At 42.7% G+C, this 18,204-nt stretch overlaps 1 protein-coding gene across 1 annotated transcript; it reads right to left on the reverse strand.

Moving 5' to 3' along the window:
• Positions 1-7,863: 7,863 nt before the first annotated feature.
• LOC310706187 (acetylserotonin O-methyltransferase-like) lies at positions 7,864-16,183 on the reverse strand. The gene is made up of 9 exons (XM_083501584.1): positions 16,071-16,183; positions 14,303-14,450; positions 13,743-13,917; positions 12,312-12,441; positions 11,048-11,116; positions 10,197-10,315; positions 9,802-9,942; positions 9,085-9,207; positions 7,864-8,837 (listed from the first exon to the last, which is right to left on the reverse strand). The coding sequence occupies exons 2-9, from the start codon at positions 14,372-14,374 to the stop codon at positions 8,629-8,631; spliced, it is 1,038 nt and encodes a 345-aa protein (XP_083357710.1). The 5' UTR covers positions 14,375-14,450; positions 16,071-16,183; the 3' UTR covers positions 7,864-8,628.
• Between the last annotated feature and the right edge of the window lie 2,021 nt (positions 16,184-18,204).

The raw sequence follows: 18,204 nt of genomic DNA on the forward strand, positions 1-18,204 counted from the left end.
CTGCCTTGGCCAAAATGCTGTGCCATCTCAGCGAGTAATTAAAACTAAGGCATGGGAGCTTCTGAGAAACCACCCTGATGTCATGCAGTTCTGGCCACTACTAAGCTTTTAGATGCTTCATCTATTTGTCTTTTTCTGATTTTTTGTTTTTTGTTTCCCCATCACATGCTAGCAAAGCTCATCTTACTTAATGCACACTTGCAGCAGGAAAGTACTGAAAGTGCTTCAGCCTGACAGAAAGCCTTCTGACATCGACACCAGAGAGCAATTCTAGGAGTACGGTGGATATTCATAAAGTCCTGCTTAAAATTTCAACAAGACAATATATAAATAGTATTTGCGTATAGCTGTGGATTTATTTTTACCACCCAATTAGCTAAATCGAAGGCCTGAAGCTCATGAAGATTCCATGAGCTGGCAAAGAGGAGGTGCTGTGTTCCCTACATTGGGGTGAGGAACCTGTGTTTCCTTCAGACACTGCTGAACTCCTATCAGCCCCAGGAAGCATCTGCCAATAGACAGGGATGATGGGAGTTGTAGTCCAACAACATGGGCAGAAGGGCAGCGCAGGTTCCCCACCCCTACCTACATAGAGAATGGACTGGAGTCTCTGGTTTTCAGTAGCCCATTACAGTAGTCAAAAATGAATTCCTAACTGGTTAAGTCACTTAGCTGAAAACCACCTAGCTCAGAAGGGGACTGGCTTTGCCTATGCAAAAACCCCTTAGCACTCTGAAGGAGGGAGCAGGCAAATCAGAAAAATGTGCTACCATATACAGTGGTACCTCGGGTTAAGTACTTAATTTGTTCCGGAGGTCCGTACTTAACCTGAAACTGTTCTTAACCTGAAGCACCACTTTAGCTAATGGGGCCTCCTGCTGCCGCCACGCCTCTGAAACACGATTTCTGTTCTCATCCTGAAGCAAAGTTCTTAACCTGAAGCACTATTTCTGGGTTAGCGGAGTCTGTAACCTGAAGTGTATGTAACCTGAAGCGTATATAACCTGAGGTACCACTGTACCAAAAAGTTACGATATAGGCCATGGCAGAAAGTGACTGGACAGCCGCACCAAGCAGAGACCCCATGTTTAAAAGAATTGGGGGGGGGTCAGTTTATAGATCAGAAACTTATGTAGGCTGCTGGATGATCACTGGGAACTAAAATGGATCTATCCTATACACTGTATTTACACGAATCTAATGCACCATCTCATGCGCACCTCAGTTTTCAAAATCTTGAAACCAAAAAAGTAAAAATGCGCCATCAAATCTAGTTTTCACAATGGAATTTGGCCAAAAAAGTGCACATTACATTTGAGTAAATACAGTACTAATAATGAACTGATACGTGGATCTCCATGTAACCAAAACACAACCATCCTTGAGGTGGAAAGTGCTAGAAGGCTTGTGGAACCCCAAGGTATGCAGAGGTTATTTTAAAGGAGGAGAGGTTTTAGAATGATAATATCAAAACACTTGAAGACCTCTCATTTTAATTTATTTGATTTCTGGGACCAATAAATCTGGCAGATTGTGCTTATGGAATGCTTATTCTATAAACCTTTGAATAGATGTCAATGTCAAAAAATCTACATAGTCCTCCTTCAACTATGGGAAATTGTGGACGACCATACTGGGACGCTCAGAAATTATTGAAAAACAAATGTAATGACCATACTTATGACAACATGATGTACAATTTCATGACCCCTCCCCCTTGTTTCCTCACTTCTTGTTGTTATGTGTTTTTATTAGAGAGATAATCTTCAACCATTGCTAAGTTGGCTGGAAATGTTGGAAATTGGAAGTTCAACAACATCTGGGAGTCCATAGGTTTCCTCAATCCCTACATTATGTTCTAGCAAAAACATTTTTGCAGCTGCACCCTCAACTAAAAAAGACAGACAAGTCGCAAGGCAACCTGAAGGAGAAAGCACTTTACATTTTAGACTACCGTATGTGGCAAGGGTGTTGCACATTTGAACATTGTTTCACCAGCCTGTGATTTAAAGAAGGCTGGCCTTTGATGCACTCAACATCTACCCTGTACAGCGAAATCTCTGTAATTAGTTGCTTTCTTTATGAAGTGTGTTTAGTCATCACTGAAGGGACTGTAGCAATTCAAACTAATTATAACATTTTCTGTCTCCTTAAAGAGCACCGAGCCTACCGTTTAGGTTGCTTCCTACAAAAAGCTCTATTCATCCAAACCGGGAGTTATGGATGGCTGACGTCAGTTTGCTTGGACAAAGTGCTGCGATTAAATGTGTTCCGACAGGCAAAAAAATTTTTTTTGCCATGAAAAGAAATAACGAAGTTAAAAGGGCAGGAAAATATGCAACACGTCGCTGCGACTCTCGGGTCTTAAAACCCAGGCAGGAGGAGATCACACGATGTGCTGAAAGGGGGGGGGTCTTCAGAGAACAAGTCATTGTTAAAGCTGCGACTATTGTTCTTTGAATGCAGTTTTGGAAAAGAACAAGGAGACAAGAATCGGCGCCGGATCAAAGCACAAAATACCTACAAGGCTCCTGGCACCTCTTCTAATAGGAGGACTGGGGTGGTGGTAAAAGATTAACACGTGATCCCTTTATTGGGGCTGTTCGGCTCTCTGAACGTTCCGATCTTTTTGTCATCGTTCTTTTAAAGCCACGCCCTTCGTGACGCGCGCCCGGCGGCTTCCACGCCACCTCTCCAATTAGACGCGCGGCGCGGTCCCGGTTCTCATTCGCGCCGCTTCCGCAGCGGCCCCTAGTGGCAGCTTGAGTCAGCGCAGGAGGATCTCATCGCGGCTCATCCGTGCCACCCAGTGGAGCGGACGCAGCACACTCGCGCGATATTTTCACAGCAGCGTGTTTCAGCGTGCGGGGAATCCGCGGAAAGGAGCGCTGAACTACAACTCTCGCCGTTCCCGGCCGTTCTTCGTGCATGCCGGGGCTGATGGGAGTTGTAGTTCGGCAACTTCTGGAGGGCAAAAGTTTTCTCCATTGCAGAAGAAGCAATCTGGTGCTGCCAGCCGTAGGCGAAGTACGTAAAACACAGCATTCAGCTTGAAATTTATTTTTTAATGTATCCCACCTTGTGCCACACTGCGGAGGGCGGAGGTTTCCCCCATTTCCCCCTAACAACCCTGCAATGGAGGGTAGAGATTGGACGCCACCCAGTTCATGGCTGAGCAGGAAGTTGGACGTGGATCTCTCATGGTAAAAATCAGGGGGAATGAATGGAATCGATGAGGGGTGGGCTACACATTGAAGGAATAAAAAGAAAGGGAAGATGAACAAACAGCCACATCTCACTCAGGGAGAATGTTTCATACCTGTGCATCGAGGGAGAGATTTGCCCCCATTCTTTGAGGAAAAAGAATATGTTTAAAATGTGCTTTAAGGGTATAGTGGGTGCCCACGTCTCTGGGGCTAATGTGTACACCTAGCAACAAAGCATAGAATGCTTCCTGAAAGCAGTGTGTGTGAGAGAGAAACAGAGCAACAATTTTCAGTATTAAACAGAAAGCCACCCTACTCTCAGCTGCAAGAATCATCATAACCAGGCATTGGAGAGACCTGTCAGGAGTAACTATGGACCACTGGTATCAAGTAGTATGGGAAACAGCCCTATTAGAAAAATTAACCAATAAACTGAAACTGACAGGGGGACAAATAGAAGAAGAGGCCTTCTTTATCACATACACAGCCCAACAAGATAACGACAAAACTCCGCCAACAGCATACTAATCAATCTGGCTAACCTGATTAAAAATATATACACAGTCACACACCCTACTCACACTCACAAATAAATCTCACTACAGCCACCCAAGGACAACCAATCACACCCTAGGCCACCTTCTACCTCTTTCATCACCAAGGAAACAAGTGAATAGTAAGAAAACCCATACAAATAACGCTGTCACAAAACCCCACACATACACTAAGCAAAAGAATAGAAACATAGCCACCCAACCCCAACCTACCCACCATTCCCCCTCTTTTCTTCCTAACATAACATTGTATGTATAGTGGTACCTCAGGTTACAGACGCTTCAGGTTACAGACTTTGCTAACCCAGAAATAGTACCTTGGGTTAAGAACTTTGCTTCAGGATGAGAACAGAAATTGTGCTCCAGCGGCGTGGTGGTAGCAGGAGGCCCCATTAGCTAAAGTGGTGCTTCAGGTTAAGAACAGTTTCAGGTTAAGAACAGGCCCCTGGAACGAATTAAGTACTTAACCCAAGGTACCACTGTAGTACCTAGGGTTAAGAACTTTGCTTCAGGATGAGAACAGAAATCGTGCGGCGGCAGCGGGAGGCCCCATTAGTTAAAGTGGTACCTCAGGTTAAGAACAGTTTCAGGTTAAGAACAGACTTGCAGAATGAATTAAGTTCTTAACCCGAGGTACCGCTGTATCATTAATGTCTCATAACAAATGCAGCTGAATTGTAGAAATCATAACTTGAAGAAAGAGACATCACACTGTTTTTGTATACTTAAGAAATCTCTAATAAAAAACATAAAAAGCAAACAATCAGGAAGCCATCCAGAACAGAATTACAATGAATGATATGGCATATTCTAGTGCAGAACTTTAAGGAGTGCCAATCAATTATTTAAATGAAGGGTGAAAAAGACCTATAGAGAGAATATGGTGTTTCTCTGCAGTTCCACTGGTAATCAGGTTGATGCCATGCATTGAGGCTGCAATGACAGGTTTTATGATTTAGGATATTCTTTTACAATTCAGAAGTTGGTAACTTGAGGACTTGTCCTAAAGTCACACAACTCAAGCATTTCTAACAGACTTATTGGTTGCTCCAGAAGTTTCCCTTAGGTGTTCTAACAATAAAGTTGTTTTAAAAGTAAATATTTCCTTCTGGCCTCACCTTATCTGGTATCTGGCCTTGGAACCTTTTAAAGAGAGGCTCCCGTGCAAAGTCAAGCTAGACTCTCTGGTGCCAGAAGAATTGCAAAAACTCAAATTCCCCCCTTTCCAACTGTTTCAGTTCTAGGAGTACAATGGTGATAAGATAACTGACTCTTAACTAAAAATTCAGCCTTTTTTTTGTATACCCCAAAAGGCAACCCAATCCTTCAATGACAGGTATGGTAAGATAATAATTTTATTAGGACCTTCTTCCCTAGAGTTCACAAGGAATGTTTAATCAGACAAAAAGCATTCAAGTTTTGCCCATCCTCTCAAATACAAGAGCCACAAAATGCTATTTTTTTACCTGCACATAGCCTCATAGCTCCCTTGAAGTGAAGTCCCATATTATTTTACCAATCTGGTTTTTTCTCCCTTCACTGAAACAGAATTTTTGCTTTAATTGGATGACGCTTGAGCTGCGTAACTACCGAAGTAATCTTCAGGTTCATCCCTCCACACTATACTATTCTTACAATACATGTTGCCACAGTTGACTCTAGCAGCCACAGGTAGACTTGTTTGCTTATTTTTGTGTGTGGCATATGCATGCTACCCCTAAGCAGAGTCCTGAGAGTGTCTTAAGTAGTTTTGGTGCTTCACATTGAAAGCAGAGTCATTAATACTATTAATATTATCGCAGACCCTCCAAGTGTGACCCAGGCCCTACTTAGTACAATACTGAGTCCAGTCAGGGTTAAATTGGAACATGAACTTCTGTTTATTTATTGCAGTTTAACAAGCGTGTGGTTTCATAAACGGTATTGGTCAATTACAATCATGGAATGCCTATCCAGACCTGCTCTCACTCACTAAACCACCTCTCAGATATTTACTTGTCTTCCTAGCTCCTAACTGTTCCTGACTCAGCTTATTTCACTACACTAATTCTGCTGCTGCTGTTGCTGCTTGTGTGAGTGCTGGGAAGACCACTCCCTCTCCTGCCTTCTTCGCCGCCTCCATTGCATCTGCAGAAAACAGCAGCAGGAGACTTTCTCAGGTGGTTCGCAATCTATCGGAACCACCTGTACCACCGGGGCCTGGTAGGGACCCCAAGATCTCCTGCAATGCTTTTGCAAAGTTTTTTTGCAGATAAAATCACTCAGATTCAGAAGGAGGTAGACTCCACTGTGGGAGCAGGGCCAGGGCGGTAGAGTGCTAGAGTTCTGTCTGGTCCTGTTACATGGGATCAATTCCAATCTGTTACCTCCGAGGATGTGGACAGGCTGCTTGGACAAGTGAAACCGACCACCTGTCTCCTTGATCCTTGCCCATCCTGGCTGATAAAAGCGAGCCGGGAAGGGCTGGGCGATGGGCTCTGCGGGGTGGTGAATGCTTCCCTCTGTGAGGGAGCCTTCCCAGACCCGCTGAAAGAGGCGGTCATTAAACCGCTTCTTAAAAAAAAATATTTAGACCCGGCCAATTTGGGCAACTATCGCCCAGTCTCAAATCTGCCATTCTTCGGCAAGGTGATTGAGCGGGTGGTTGCTGAACAACTCCAAGCACGCCTGGAGGAAACGGACCATTTGGATCCCTTCCAATCGGGATTCAGGCCTCACCATGGGACTGAAACTGCCTTGGTCGCGCTGGTTGATAATCTCCGGCGGGCTAGGGACAAAGGTGAGAGCTGTTTCCTAGTTCTACTGGATCTCTCAGTGGCCTTTGACACCATCGACCATAACATCCTTCTGGACCGTCTAGAGGGGCTGGGGGCACTGTCATACAGTGGTTCCGCTCCTTCCTCCTGGGCCGTGTCCAGAAAGTGGTGGTGGGGGATGAGTGTTCAGACCCCTGGGCTCTCACTTGTGGGGTGCCTCAGGGTTCTGTCCTCTCCCCCATGCTTTTTAATATCTATATGAAGCCACTGGGAGAGATCATCAGGGGGTTTGGACTGGGTGTTCATCAGTATGCAGATGACACCCAGCTCTACCTCTCTTTTAAATCAGAACCAGTGAAGGCGGTGAAGGTCCTGTGTGAGTGCCTGGAGGTGGTTGGAGGATGGATGTCGGCTAACAGATTGAGGTTGAATCCTGACAAGACAGAAGTACTGTTTTTGGGGGACAGGGAGCGGGTTGGTGTGGGGGATTCCCTGGTCTTGAATGGGGCAACTGTGCCCCTGAAGGACCAGGTGCACAGCCTGGGAGTCATTTTGGACTCACAGCTGTCCATGGAGGCGCAGGTTAACTCTGTGTCCAGGGCAGCTGTCTACCAGCTCCACCTGGTACGCAGGCTAAGACCCTACCTGCCCGCGAACTGTCTCGCCAGAGTGGTGCATGCTCTAGTTATCTCACGCTTGGACTACTGCAACGCGCTCTATGTGGGGCTACCTTTGAAGGTGACCCGGAAACTGCAATTAATCCAGAATGCGGCAGCTAGACTGGTGACTGGGAGTGGCCGCCGGGACCACATAACACCAGTTCTGAGAGATCTGCATTGGCTCCCAGTACGTTTCCGAGCACGATTCAAAGTGTTGGTGCTGACCTTTAAAGCTCTAAACGGCCTCGGTCCTGTACACCTGAAGGAGCGTCTCCACCCCCATCGTTCAGCCCGGACACTGAAATCCAGCCCCGAGGACCTTCTGGCGGTTCCCTCATTGCGAGAAGTGAGGCTACATGGAACTAGACAGAGGGCCTCCTCGGTAGTGGCGCCCGCCCTGTGGAAAGCCCTCCCATCAGATGTCAAAGAGATAAATAATTACCTGACATTCAGAAGACATCTTAAGGCAGCCCTGTTCAGGGAAGTTTTTAATATGTAACGCTGTACTGTTTTTAACACTGATTGGGAGCTGCCCAGAGTGGCTGGGGAAACTCAGCCAGATGGGCGCAGTATAAATAATAAATTATTATTATTATTATTATTATTATTATTATTATTATTATTATTAACTCAACCTACCCACAGACTCTATCCCAATTCACTCCCATTCCAACCAACCACCCAACTCCCAATGAACTCCTCACTTCGCCCCCCCCCAGCTGGTTTTATACTCCCTCTGACTCCACCCCATGGGGTTCTGACTGGGTAACCTGTTTAACTATTTCACCTCCAGCACTCTCATATGTTAACGTCACACCTACAGCTTGTAGGAATGGTCTAGCCAGAGCCCACAAGGATGATGATCACCGACTAAATCACACCTTCTCTACTTTGTACATGGGAGCTTCCTGTGGCCCTGGTCCAATACTCTAAGACAGGGATGGGGAATTTGTGGCCTCCCTAATGTTGCTGGACTTCAGCTCCCATCAGCTCCAACCAGCATACCATCTAGAAGAAGGAAACTGCTTCAAGATCTCTCTATAAAACTTATAAATCAGGGTTTTCCCAACTTGCTGTTTTGGAACTACAATTCCCATCATCCCTGATCACTGGTAGCTGGGGATGATGGAAGTTGTAGTTTAAAAACAGCTGAAGAAACACTACTAAGAAAAAATATGATATCTACTAATTACAACAGTGGTTTAGATGTAGCCATTTTTATTAGTGTCCTAGTTTCTCTTAGAATTCTACCATAATGCTAAAGGGTGGGAAATATTTCCACATAGCGAAGATTTGCCAAACAAAGTATAGCGGTTGAACACGTTCAGTGCCATCACTTCTCAGCCTTTTCGCTAAGATCAAGGATAGTAAGTATGTTCAGTTATGGCTGCAAAGAATCAGGCTGAAATATATCCATTCAGTCACGACGTTCATAGAATGTTCTTGGTCAATGTTATTTTCTTCCTAAAATGGCATCAAAGAGAATTGCTTTCTTTTGCTGAATATCCTTGAAGCCGGCGGCACTGAGAAGCGCATTGTACTCTGATGGGGTCCGTTCTTTTCCTTGAGTAATAAGCAGCATAACCAAACCATATATATGAGCTTCGAATGGCCCCGTTCTGTCTTCATTGAGAACTATTTCCACTACTAGAACTCCACCACCTGTTTTGGAATAGGAAATGGAAGATGCACCGTTACATATTGCTTTACATACATACATTTTGCTTTACATACAAAAGCAGTATGTTACTTTGCTCAAGTATCCTGGGATCAGAAGCTCAAGAAATAAAGGAACGCAGCTGAGCTTGAGTGTGATGCAGACATAAGGGGAAGGGGGCATGGGGAAATCCAAGCAGATTAGTATCAGGATTAATTCCCACAGGAAACACCTTTGACACCATGCACCTACCAGGCTTGCAGGCTTTGTGCAGTCTGGTTAGCAGTTGCACACACTTCTCCTCACTAAAGCAGTGTAGGGTCCTAACCAAAATATACAGGTCAGCTTCTGGAATTGGATCTTTAAAAGCATCACCTGAAATAAAACAAGTAGAGATCCAGTGAAAGAATTATTATTCTTAAGGAAAGTATACTTCATTTTATCTTTCTCAAATTTGTAGCTATAAGGTGTGCACTTCTGTCTTCTGGTGCTTCTCCTGTAAGGAGGCAAAGCTGAACAGAAGAGTCCTGGGCCAGTGTGGTGTAGTGGTTAAGAGTGGTCGTCTCGTAATCTGGGGAACTGGGTTCGCGTCTCCGCTCCTCCACATGCAGCTGCTGGGTGACCTTGGGCTAGTCACACTTCTCTGAAGTCTCTCAGCCCCACACACCCCACAGAGTGTTTGTTGTGGGGGAGGAAGGGAAAGGAGAATGTTAGCCGCTTTGAGACTCCTTAAAGGGAGTGAAAGGCGGGATATCAAATCCAAACTCTTCTTCTTCTTCTTCTGGACGGATCTGTTCTCATGGTTTTCAACTCCCATCAGCCCCAGTCAGCATGGTCAGGAATGATGGGAGTTGTAGTCCAACCATAACTGAAGAGTCACTGATTCTCGACCCCTGCTTAATGCATGGCTGTCTTGTCTGTTAGTGGAAGAAAACGATGTAACCTTTGTAGAATAAAACAACATTTTACCTTTGTGAAAAGTAATTCTGTGTTCCTCTGAGGAGACAAAATGCTTCTTTCCTGTTTCCACTACTTCAGGTAGGTCTAAAATGGTCACTGTAGAATTTGGATACAATGAAATATATTCCTTTGCTAGGGCTCCACTACATCCTTAAGGGAGAACCAAAGGAAAAAATGAACACATTGTGCATATCAAAGCTTTCCCCAAAACTTCATGTGCAAAACTCTAAGATAGTACACCAAATAGGTGGCTGTTCAGTCATTTCATTCAATTTACCACTTTTGCAGTTCTGAGGATCTGATAGTTCAGAGCTTGGGTCATGGGTCATTGAGGGATGTTTCCAGCAGCCTTATGATTTCGGAGTGCCAGCATAGGAAGACGTGTGAAAATTTATGGTACTTACCTCCCAAATCACATACTAGTGGGAAATTAGAGAGATCAAATGCCATCAACACATCTCGACCACAGAGACTCCACATCTCATGCATAAACTCCATGAATTCTCGCAAGCTGCTCTCTGATCTAGTAATTCAGAATTGCGTTGTCAGTTAACAGAGGGGATATCTTTGAACAGAGGATGGTTCTAGACAGGAGCCATATTCCACATAATGCTGTTGCTTTTTAGTTGTGTGTGGATTTCCTTTCCTTTCTTCGGCCTCATCCTTCTGTTTCCCATTGTACCGATCATGATGGGATGTATCCATAATCCATACTCAAATTTAAATACTATTACTACTACTACTAGTAGTAGTAGTAGTAGTAGTATTAATATGAATAATACATCATTTACTATAGCTGTTCCTCTCACCCGACTCAGAAAAGGCTGTTTGCTATGACTAAAAGCAGTTGTGCTTCAACATTCAAAAATACTGAAGGCAAACCAGGCAGGGTCTTCACAACTAGTCTGTTAGGGTACCAACTTGAATAAAATATAGTGTGGGCCCAGGTAAGCCCCACCCCTCATAACTGATGACATAACACAGTGCATACACACCATTTGAATGGGAATGCCCATCAACCGGGGGGGGGGGGAACCTACCCCCTCAAATATTTTATTTTGGGGCCAAAGCTCCCGTGGCCCCTAGGAGTTGGCTCCTATGTAGTTTGTGTAATGTAACACCTGATAGCAAGGAATCTAATTTTAGACATCAGGTGAATACAAGTTAGCAATAGGTTTCACACAAATTGCAAAGGGAAAGCTTTGCCCATTCTTTAAAAAGAAACAAGATCTACATATATACAATTTTTCTGTACCTGTACATAGCCTCATAGAAATCTTTTGTAGAAATGTCACTTAATCTATACGTCTGAGCCTCTCCTTCCCTGAAAGAGAATATTTCTTTTAGTTTAAGAAAGAATGAGCATCAAAACTACAGAATTAAATTTCAGTCTCTTCAGCAAAACAATTAAACCAAGTTTACTACTCATACAATTACATTTGTTGTCAAAGCTGTGTCTAACAATCACAGGTGTGTTTATTTTATTACCCTTTTTATCAATCTTTTAATAATCAGTAAAAAAAGTTTGTAAACAAAAGTGAGGAACAGTACAGTATTATAAGATAAATGCTATGAAGCTCCTTTTTTATATATTTTGCTATAGTGCTAAAATATCATAATACAATACATAAAGCATTATAGCATACTACCCAAAATCCAACCTTAAATTCACAGCCATTTTAGCAACATGGTTAATTGCAGCAGCTGTTATGGTAGTGGTCTTGTTTTTAATCATTTTGTTGAAAATAACATTGAAACCTAATGGTGTTATACACTTTTTATAATGAAAGAGAGTGTGTGTTACACCTACAACCTAGGAAGTGTTTCCTCAATAAATAAAATTTAGAAGAATAAATGGGTGTCGTTAGATAGTATTCACTGTAAGGGTTATACAGTATTGTGAATATGTGCTAAGCTTCAAATGGCTCGGCCCACAGTAGCTATGTCATGCCAGCTCCTACTTAGGTACTGAGCACAGTGAAAGGCAAACAGAAGAAGAAGAAGAAGAAGAAGAAGAAGAAGAGGAGGAGGAGGAGGAGGAGGAGGAGGAGGAGGAGGAGGAGGAGTTTGGATTTGATATCCCGCTTTATCACTACCCGAAGGAGTCTCAAAGCAGCTAACATTCTCCTTTCCCTTCCTCCCCCACAACAAACACTCTGTGAGGTGAGTGGGGCTGAGAGACTTCAGAGAAGTGTGACTAGCCCAAGGTCACCCAGCAGCTGCAGGTGGAGGAGCGGAGACGCGAACCCGGTTCCCCAGATTACGAATCTACCACTCTTAACCACTACACCACACTGGCTGACAAAATAGAAAGGCAATTGTAATTCTGTTTGTAGCTTGCAGTGGGTGAGCAGCAGGAAGGTTAGTGTTTGTGATTGCTCATCTGGAATTAGCCCTACTGAAGAAGGATCCATTACCATTTTACATTTACGGGACAATCCTGTATTATACAGGACAGGTGGCAACCCTACAGCACTGTGACATTAAGTTCCCCACTTCAGTGCTATGCTTCTCCTCACCTCACGGAATCAGCCAGGTGCTGTGCTCTCGTATAGACAAATTCAGCATTGAACTTCATGGAATAATACTGAGTCTTTGGGCTTCTTTTGCCAAGGTAGAGATTGGCAAGGTTGGTATTTCCATAAAGCGCTTAAAACGAAGGGGACAAAAGATTAACGTTTTCACAGCCCCTTTCCCTCCCCAATTCTGCTGAGACAAAATGATTGAAACAAGGATAATGAGGCAGAAGACACATTTCTATGATTCCATGGCATGCTGATCGCATTGTAAAAAAAGTGCAACACTGAGACTGCAATTCTCCAGCTTCTCTTCCAGAGAAAAGTATGGAAAGACTAGGCCTCCACCTGCTGGCAGTGGAACTTCAAGCTGCCACATGGTCACCAATGCTATAAGCCAGGCATAGGCAAACTCGGCCCTCCATATGTTTTTTGGGACTACAATTCCCATCATCCCTGACCACTGGTCCTGTTAGCTAGGGATCATGGGAGTTGTAGTCCCAAAACATCTGGAGGGCCGAGTTTGCCTATGCCTGCTATAAGCAGCCACTAGGAGTGGCCATTCTGAGATCTGGAGTGAAGTATTAGAAATATATGAACATCAGGCAACTTTTTTCCATTGTAACATCTAAGTCAAGAGGATAGACCCTTAATGTCCTGAGCTGCATTGGTGCTTAGTAAAAAAGTGAAAAGGTAAAGGACCCCTGGATGGTTAAGTCCAGTCAAAGGTGACTATGGGGTTGCAGAGCTCATCTCGCTTTCAGGCCGTGGGAGCCAGCATTTGTCCACAGACAGCTTTCCGGGTCATGTGGCCAGCATGACTTCTGGCGCAATGGAATACCATGACAGAAGTCAGAGCACAGGGAAATGCCATTTATCTTCCCACTGCAATAATTCCTATTTATATCTACTTGCACTGGCATGCTTTCACTACTACAAGGTTGGCAGCAGCTGGGACAGAGCAACGGGAGTGCACTCCGTCACGGGGATTCGAACTGCTGACCTTCTGATCAGCAAGCCCTAGAGGCTCAGTGGTTTGGACCACAGCACCACCCGCTTCCCTTACAGGTGCTTAGTGACCTGCACTAGCTGCCTATTTGCTAATGAGCTTTCTCACTGACATTTATAAACAACTAGGTACAAGCACATCTAACAGATCATCTCTCCTGCTATGGGACAAATCACCCTTTACAATCATGAAAGGAGAGTGTCACCTGCATACCTATCAGAAAAAGCCCTGCTCTCTGGAATGCTCCCCAAAAAGAGATATGGGAATTTCCATGTACAAAAATGTCTCCTAAAAACCTCAGGTGTTTCCCTGGGGCTATTTAGATGCTGCTTTGTTCAGTTGCTGGCTTAATGGCTTAAATTGATTTTTAAAATGGTATTTCAACTTTATAATGCTGGTTAAATTTCCAGATAAAGAATAAATACTTTGGTTGTCCTTCCTCTCCACTTGCAGGAACTTTAAGCCAACACAAGCATCCAGCAGTCTCTCCATCCCAAAGGGACTGGTACCCAGACGTTCAGCAATAGACACTGAAGTCAGTGGTTCCTTGGACTCCATCAGCAGATCAAATACACCAAGATCAGAGGCAGTAAACATAATCTGGATGCGAAAAGGAACAAGATACTTTTGAAATACAAAAATGTTATCATATATATAATAAATATTTCTGTTGCGCGTCCCCGTGAATTATATAAAGGAAAGTGAAACATAGGTATCTTAAGCAAGTTAATTTTAAATTATTGCTGTATCACACCTGTGCTATGGGTCCCAAACATAGACTCACAGTTCTTCTCATTTTCTTATTAATACATTCAAGTGACATTAACAATATTTGAAGTTTCTGCCTTTGTTTGTGCTGGGTTGACCCCTGTAACTGTAAGATTTGCCTTGCCATTTAAAGGCATTTTTGATTCTACACATCCATTTACAAGCTGAAAGTTTCAGAGTCCTTGCAAGTATTAAATTTTGCAGACAATACTTCTACCTTTGAAATTAGAAATGAATACTGATTCCGAAATAACAATTTCAAAGCTTCAGCTTCTTCTGTAGTACTCATTGTTCTTTATTTCTCTGTCAGATATCTCACAGTTTTCCTCTGATGAGCAAGTTGTGGTCCTTTTATTCAGAATTCACTGAAAATGAAAATGAAATGATAAATGTCAAGGTAAAAATCAAACTTAATGGACTTTGTAAATGACTGAGGCCAGATATGTTTATGGGGAAGTCCCCATCTGCTAAGTAAAGGCATAGGTGGAAAAGGATTTCTTTCTCACAAGTGCAGGAGGAAGGAAGTACCTGGGAATTATTGATCTTGCTATGTGAGGAAAATGTGATATCAGAACCTGACAAGTGAGATAAAATCACTGGTGTCTGGAAATGCACAATTAACAAGTTATTGGAGAAAGTTAATCAGAAGAGAGAGCAGGTGGTTTAGGGAAAACACTCTTGATGAAATGAGGCCACTTGGAAATTCTTAAAATACAGAAACACATTAACAAAGAAGTGTCACATGCAAGTCACATAGTGGGAGCCATTTTTTGTGCCCAAGTCAACAAATGTTAATGGCAAAAATTACCAAGAAGCTCACTAAAGAACTCACTTCTAAAAATGAATTATTTGTGATAACGATATAGAGAAATTCAGGAAAATATACAAATAGTAAAGCTGAATGAGGATAGGTAGAGCCTGAAGAAGAAAAGTTAAGAGTTCCCAGATTGGAACATGGGAAAGGAAACAAGGGGATTCCAAGAGAAAGAATATGAACAATGAGGGAGAACCAGGGATGTCACCATGAACTCCTTGAAGGAAAGGTAAAAGGTAAAGATACCCCTGACCGTTAAGTCCAGTCACGGACGACTCTGGGGTTGTTGCGTTCATCTCGCTTTATTGGCCGAGGGAGCCGGCGTACAGCTTCCGGGTCATTTCCCCCCCCCCCTCAATTTTTTTTTATTAATTTTTCAAATTTATAACAAACATAAACAACATAAAATAAAAAACATTACAATATACAAAACAGACAAACATAAAAATATTTATCCTAGCTGTTATAATCATACTTTTATAACCATTATTAGATGACTTCCTCAAATCCCTCAAGCTGTGTTTCCATATAGCTCATTGTAGCAGTTTTCCAATACTAATTTCCAATAAAATTAACTTAATCAATTAACATATTTCTTTCTTATCCTATTTCACTTATATCCATAATATTATAAAATTTAAAACATTTAAGTCCTAAGCTAATTTGGTACTCACAATAATGCTACTTATATTATCTATTATATTATTTTGCTAAATGCCAGTAGTCCTTAAATTTCATCCATTCTTCTTGGTAATCCTCCTCCTTCTGTTTGTGGATTCTACCGGTCAGGTCAGCCAGCTCCAGAAAGTCCATCATCTTCATCTGCCATTCCTCCACTGTTGGTAATTCTTGTAATTTCCCATATTTAGCTAACAAAATTCTTTCTGCAGTTGTGGCATACAAAAACAGCCTAACATCTTTCTTGAGCAATTCCAAACCTATTATTCCAAGTAGAAAGGCTTCTGGTTTTTTAATAAAGGTATATTTCAACATCTTTTTCAACTCATTATAAATCTTTTTCCAGAAGTCTTTCACCTTAGGGCATGCCCACCCAACTTCTGGGTCATGTGGCCAGCATGACTAAACCACTTCTGGCGAAACCAGAGCAGTGCACAGAAACGCCGTTTGCCTTCCCACCGGAGTGGTACCTATTAGCAGCGAAAGGACTAACCTTTATGTGGCTTGCTCCCAGGTAGCAGCTGGAATTGTATGAGGCACACGTCCCAAGTTGCCAGTATTGTGATGTGCAGTCCTTTGGCTACTCAGAAACCAGCTGCATTGGATTAAATAGCATGTAGCCAGCCCCACCCACAAAGTTAATTGGGTTTAGGATTGCAGCCTTGATCAGGAGCTAATAATGGATTTGCTGAATCAGTTGCTCTGAGGAGAAACAAGAACAAAAAAACCTAGAGAGTCCTGAAGCATCTCAAAGGACCACACATTTGTTATTCTGGCACAAGACGTGTTGAACTAGAGTTTATTTCATCACATACATGGCGCGATTCTCAATTACTGGGGTGTGGGGTGAGCAATGGAAGGGGAGTTGGATGCAGTGGGGTCAGAGGGAAATGAAATGCTAGAAACACAGATAGGAACCGTTCAAATTCGAGCTACAATGTAGGCAGGATGAGGACAGCGACATAGCCATGATAGGCTTGATAGTGCTAAGTGAATTTATGTTTGCAAACCATTGTCTTTATTCAGACCCAAATGAATTGGAGCGAATGTCTTCAATACTCTGGGCCAAAAGCTCATTTTCCACCTCAATGTCTGGCCTTTTTTTAATTTCCTTTAATCGCCACACAAGCTGTAAATTTTAACTCATTCTACCATAGCTTTTCCCATTCCTTCATTTGAATATTGTGTCCCACATCTTGTGCCCATTTAATGATAACTGATTTAACCTCTTCATCTTTCATTTCCCATTCCAGCAACAGATGATACATTTTTGATATTAATTAAGTATCATTTTCTATTATTTCTCTCTGAAAAGTTGAAATTTCATATGGAAATCCTATATTTTTATCATTCTTAAATATTTCATTTAATTGAAAATATTGTAATCAATCTGTTACATTCTCTCTAACTTCGTTAAATTCTTTCAATTTTAATTGGTTTTCTGATTCAATTAACAACTTTCTATATGTAGGCCATTTAATGTCCATATTTAATTTCCACCCTGATATTGCCTCTAATAGAGAAAGCCACCATGGTGTTTTTTGTTCTAATAATCCTTTATACTTCTCCCAAACTTTAAAAACTGCTTTCCTTATAATATGATTTCAAAAGCTTTGATGTACTCTTGCCTTTTCATACCATAAGTACACATGTCAGCCAAATCTATTGTCATGGCCTCAAATCTAATAAATCTATATTTTTAAATTTTATCCATTCCCTGATCCAGCAAATACAGGAGGCTTCGTAATATACAGCGGTACCTCGGGTTACATACGCTTCAGGTTACAGACTCCGCCAACCCAGAAATATTACCTCGGGTTACGAACTTTGCTTCAGGATGAGAACAGTTTCACGCAGCAGCAGCAGCAGGAGGCCCCATTAGCTAAAGTGGTGCTTCAGGTTAAGAACAGTTTCAGGTTAAGAACGGACCTCCGGAACGAATTAAGTACTTAACCTGAGGTACCACTGTAATTTCAGATCTGGCAGGGAGAAGCCTCCTCTATCTTTAATATCTGTTAATAATTTATACTTTATTCACAGCTTCTTGCCCTGCCATACAAATTTTGAAATATCCTTTTGCCAGTCTTTGAAGCATCCCATATTGCTTGTTACCAGGATTGCTTGGAATAAAAACAACATTTTTGGCAGTACATTCATCTTAATAACTGATATTCATCCTAACAAAGACAAGTTCATTCTATTCCAAATTTCCAAAAAGTTTTTCTCAGTTCTGACAGCTCCCATGGAAATCTGCAGCTAACTGAAAAGGGAGGCCAGCTTGGCACTGATACCGGGAGGGAGCCTGAGATGTAAGAATGGTCACCGTTCCTAACTGAAAGGGCTAAATTGGGCCCAGGTTGGGTTCACCAAGGCATTACATTATGTAACAGAGGGACGTCACTGTGCAGGAGGCCAAGGGAATTTTCAGAGCAACAGACGCAAGAGCGACCCAGAGCGACCCTTGGATAACTGAAAGGGCTTGGGGTGTGAGAAGAGTCACCATGCCTAACTGAAAGGGCTAAATCTGCCTTAGCTTGGGTGTGCCAATGCCAGCATGCATTACATAACAGAGGGATGTCAGCATCAAGGAGGCCAAGGGGCTTTTCAGAGCAACAGGAGCAGGTGTG

Source organism: Podarcis liolepis (assembly GCF_965112155.1).
Source record: "Podarcis liolepis genome assembly, chromosome: 4".
In the NCBI taxonomy this organism is placed as follows: domain Eukaryota; kingdom Metazoa; phylum Chordata; class Lepidosauria; order Squamata; family Lacertidae; genus Podarcis; species Podarcis liolepis.